A 4,755-nucleotide genomic window follows, 5' to 3' on the forward strand; every position below is an offset into this window, starting at 1 on the left:
TGGGGGCACTTCAGCAGGGGAGGATGGGAACCTACTGACAGCCCCATTCTCCTTGACAGGCATGCTGCTGGTATCATGTCTGGAGAGAGCCTGGAGATGGAAAATGGTTGTGAGAAAGGTTCTGTGTTGGCTGTGAGTGATTCCGCCCCAGACTTTGCTGTTCATTACAGCAGAGTTGGAAGGGCTGGGTCCCTCCCTGGGCTCTTCCCTCTCAGATACAGCTGGTCTGGGTGCTGACTCCATCGCACTGCAATAAACAGGGACAATTGTCACACGGTCACTGAGGCAAATACCTCTCACTGGACTGAAGGCACCCATTGCCAGGAACACCTACCAAATGCAGGGGCTGTTTGACACCACTGCAATAGCACAGGTCTGACTTCTCTGGAGCCCATGGGCAGAGCCCCTGCTCATCAAAGCTGACTTCACAAAAAGGAAATGACTGAATTTACCCTTAAAAAAGAAGCCATTATGGGGGTTATCAGAAAGAAATTGCATAAGACTGTCTCAGAAAAATCTGTCCTCACTTGTCAATGTCTTCTCCTCTTTAAACAGTCTCCTATTCCTGCAGTGAAATAATGTCCAACGGCAGCTCCATCACCCAGTTCCTCCTCCTGCCATTTGCAGACACACGGGAGCTGCAGCTTTTAACCTTCGCGCTCTTACTGGGCATCTACCTGGCTGCCCTCCTGGGCAACGGACTCATCATCACCACTGTAGCCTGCAACCACCGCCTGCACACCCCCATGTACTTCTTCCTCCTCAACCTCTCCCTCCTTGATCTGGGCTCCCTCTCCACGACTCTCCCCAAAGCCATGGCCAATGCCCTCCGGAACACCAGGGCCATCTCCTACGCAGGATGTGCTGCCCAGGTATTTCTGTTTGCTTTCTTGCTCACAGCAGAGTATTGTCTCCTCACTGTCATGGCCTACGACCGCTACGTTGCCATCTGCAAACCCCTGCACTACGGGACCCTCCTGGGCAGCAGAGCTTGTGTCCACATGGCAGCAGCTGCCTGGGGCACTGCTTTTCCCTATGCTCTGCTGCACACGGCCAATACATTTTCACTGCCCCTCTGCCAGGGCAATGCTGTGGACCAGTTCTTCTGTGAAATCCCCCAGATCCTCAAGCTCTCCTGCTCAGACACCTACCTCACGGAGGCTGGGCTACTTGTGGTCAGTGTCTGTTTAGCCTTTGGGTGTTTTGTGTTCATTGTGGTGTCCTACGTGCAGATCTTCAGGGCCGTGCTGAGGGTCCCCTCGGAGCAGGGACGCCACAAAGCCTTTTCCACCTGCCTCCCTCACCTGGCCGTGGTCTCCCTGTTTCTCAGCACTGCCATGTTTGCCTACCTGAAGCCCCCCTCCATCTCCTCCCCATCCCTGAACCTAGTGATGGCAGTTCTGTACTCGTTGTTGCCTCCAGTAGTGAACCCCCTCATCTACAGCATGAGGAACCAGAATCTCAAGGATGCCCTGAGCAAACTGATGACTGGTTGTTGTTCAGAAGTAGCAATGAACTGCCCATCTTCTTCCGCATATCACTAGTAATGAAACTCATTAAAGGCTCAGCCTGTCTTTGGTGAGTGGTTTGCTTTGGTTTCTCTTGGTTTTAGCTCTTCTTGGTTGTATAAATGCTGTCCAAAAAAATGTTGTCATTCTTCATCCTGTTTCCATGTCAGTCTCTGCCCGCCTTGTGTGCCCCACAGACTTTGTGTAAATAAGGAGCTGTGCTCACTGTGTGTTTAATCCAAATAAAGGACCCTGCACTGACTTGTTTGTCTGAGTTCCTTTCTCCCAGATCTTCTCTGGAGCTGCTGGGGCAGTGTCTGTGTGCTGAGGTGAAGGGGGCAGTAACCACCCTGAGCTGGGTCTGCCTCCCAACCTCAACAGCATGGCCCTGGCCACCACAGCCCACTTGCTCTGCAGAGCAGCACCACCAGTTCAGGGTCTGTGGGGAGCCTGGGGAGGGGCTGCAGGAATGGCCATCCAGGTCAGCAGAGATGAGCTCTGTAGGGAAAAGTCTCTGTGGGGTGATGGGATGTCCCGGGAGAAGAGCAGGGCACCGTGTGTATGTGCAGGGGGGACATGGAAAGAGAAACCCTTCGGTGTGGGTGACAGCTCGGGTCAGGCTGCCCTTTCCCTGGGGCAAAAACACCTGAGGATCCCCTAGGCCAGTTGTCTCCTGCTGTCCTGGGGAGGCAGTATAGCACGTGGGGCTGCAAGGTGCCTGAGGTGGGGATCTCCTCAGCATGCCGGCTGGATGAATGTTCTCAGTGGCCTGTTTCTTGCTCTGGGACATGAAGGACATGCAGAGGAGTGTCTGGTCTGAGCCTGTGCTCCCTGGACACCCCAGGGGTGCTGCCCCAGGGCCATCCTCACAGAGCAGCCAGTAACAACCACCATGTCCAGCACTGGCCTCTCACCCCAGCTCGCAGAGGTTGCTTGTCCTTTCTCAGAGGGACACCAAAGTGTTGTTCCCAGAAGCTGGGTCCAGTGCCCGATGTGCAACAAGCCAACTGTACACACAGAGATGACATATTTATTTATAAATCTGGGCAGAAAAGGGTGCTAGGTCAAAATTCCACAAAGCTAGCACACCTTGTTGCTTCACTTTGTAGTTTTTATGCAATTTAAAGCTACATAACTCAATTACTACGAAAGCTCAGAAAGTATTTTCTGTTATACTCTCTATGCCAAAATGAAATATATAAACTGAATTCATTTGCTTACAGATTTTCAAGGATATTTTTTCTCAAAAAAAGTGTTTTTTTACTGATGGATTTTAGTTGCCTAGATCGCATAAATCAGTACAAACAAGCAAGACTATCTGGTGGGACTCTCCCTGGTAGGATGTTTCTCTTTTATCAGTCTGTCCCTGTTCCTCTCATTCAGCAGAACAGACATAAGTCAGTCACGCATTGCTCATAGACCACCTGGTCCAGCATACAAAACCACTGGCCCGGAGTCTTGTGAAAAACAGGACCGAGCTGGAAAAACAGGACCGAATTTGGGAAAAGAACACTTGCAGATAGACCACCTGGTCTATTGGAGTGAACAATAGGCCCCACATCTTGTGAAAACAAGAGCAGAATCTTGCGAAAAAGGAGGCAGAAAAACAGGGCCAAAATTGGGAAAGAAAAGGAAGGTAAAATTCCATTGCTAAAAAGAGAGAAAAAGAAGGAAAAAAGACATTTTCAGTGCCGCTGTACAAGAAAAGGACTAGGTCAGCAGTCCATGTTTGCACTGTACAGATGAGAGGTAAGCATGCATCTGATATGCATGTGGGGAGGTGAACCCAAGCGAGCACAAGTGCCATCAGCTGCTCCTGGGGGTGCCATGAAGGCCTGTGAGACAGACAGTGTCTGGAGGTCACTTCCCGTGGAGAGCAACATGTCCTGGGAAACCACCGGAATGCAGCCCTGGGATGGGCTTCCTTGAACCCTGGTCCCCGTGTCCGTTCCTCACGTCGTGGGGCATCTCAGGTGAGTGCAGAGCAGGGCGATACCCCCCAGGGCCGAGGGGCCTCCCAGCCTCTGGGAGTGGCAGCAGAAGGTCGGAGAGACACTGACTGCTGCAGCGCACTGCCTCTGCGTGTGCAAGGGAAGGACTCGTGTCTCTGATCACCCATGGGTGTAGGAGGAATGCACGAGGCCAGAGGAGATGTGGGAACCTGGCAGAGCTCTGACATTTCTGTGTGTGACTCCAGAACAAGCCCCACCGTCCCAGTGATGTTCATCTCAGCTGCCTTGGACAGGATCCTTGCAAGTGCTCCTGTCTGCTACGTCCCCCTTGCCTGTGATTCTGGATTGTGCCCTCCCAAGTGCCAGAGCAGGCAGAAACGTTCTGGGGTCCTTGGAAAAGGCAGACGTCCATCCACCTTCAAGAAGGGCAGGGATGAGGATTGCTAGAATTAAAGCCGGTCAGCCTACCTCAGTGCCTGGGAAGGGGATGGGGTCCGTGCTCCTGCAGCCATCTCCAGGCACCTGAAGGCGAAGAAAGGCACTGCTGAACCAGAACAGTTAGGGGAAACAAGGACATGGTGTGTGCCTGGCCTTTCACACGGCCTTTGACATCATCTCCCACAGTCTCCTTAGAGCCTACTGACGCTCTCAGGGCTGACAGAGCGGATGGTACAGCGAGGGTGGGAAGTTGGCTGGATGACCAGGTCCAAACATGACCAGTGGTACAAAGCTCTCCTAGAAGCCAGTCGTAACCGGAATCCCTCAGTGTTCAGCATTCGGGCCAACACTATTGAATGTCCTTCCTTTCCCCCTGTACAGGGGAGCCCCATGCAGGGAGAGGGCCTGGGTATGGATTGTCATGTGCCTTCTGCCTGAGTACCTGATGGGACAGCAGCAGGGGTGTGGCTTGTTTGTGCCTCTCCAGGAAGCTGAAAGAGCAGGTTCAGAAGATCACGGTGAGGTTACTTCTGTCTGGTCAGGTGAAAGGCCAGAGGAAGGATGATGAGTTAGGCTGGCTGCTTGAAGGGGGCTTCCTGAGGTTTTTAATCTTTCCTTGGAAGCAGGAAAAATCAGGAGAAAGAAAAACTGCTACAAGGTGCAGCTTGGAAAGTGGAGACTGGACATGAGGAAGAAGAAATGTGCAGTAGAGCTGAGAGAGTTGTCATCAGTGCTGCTGAGCCTAGTTGGAGGCCTGTAACTAGTGGTGTTCCCAGGAGTCAGTACTAGGTCGAATCTTATTCACTCTATTTATCAGCCACTGGATGAAGGGACAGAGTGCACCCTCAGCCAGTTTG

At 52.3% G+C, this 4,755-nt stretch overlaps 1 protein-coding gene across 1 annotated transcript; it reads left to right on the plus strand.

Annotated features, from left to right (window-relative positions):
• The first annotated feature begins 530 nt into the window (after positions 1–530).
• On the plus strand, positions 531–1,544 carry LOC147412990 (olfactory receptor 14C36-like). The gene has a single exon (XM_086480857.1). It carries the CDS (start codon positions 579–581, stop codon positions 1,542–1,544), a length of 966 nt encoding a protein of 321 aa, XP_086336983.1. The 5' UTR covers positions 531–578.
• Positions 1,545–4,755: the final 3,211 nt, after the last annotated feature.

Source organism: Leptosomus discolor, unplaced genomic scaffold (genome assembly GCF_034619465.1).
Source record: "Leptosomus discolor isolate bLepDis1 unplaced genomic scaffold, bLepDis1.hap2 HAP2_SCAFFOLD_35, whole genome shotgun sequence".
Classification (NCBI taxonomy): domain Eukaryota; kingdom Metazoa; phylum Chordata; class Aves; order Leptosomiformes; family Leptosomidae; genus Leptosomus; species Leptosomus discolor.

Coding starts and splice junctions, on each gene's coding strand:
- LOC147412990 (XM_086480857.1), top strand. CDS start 579: ATGTCCAACGGCAGCTCCATCACCCAGTTCCTCCTCCTGCCATTTGCA.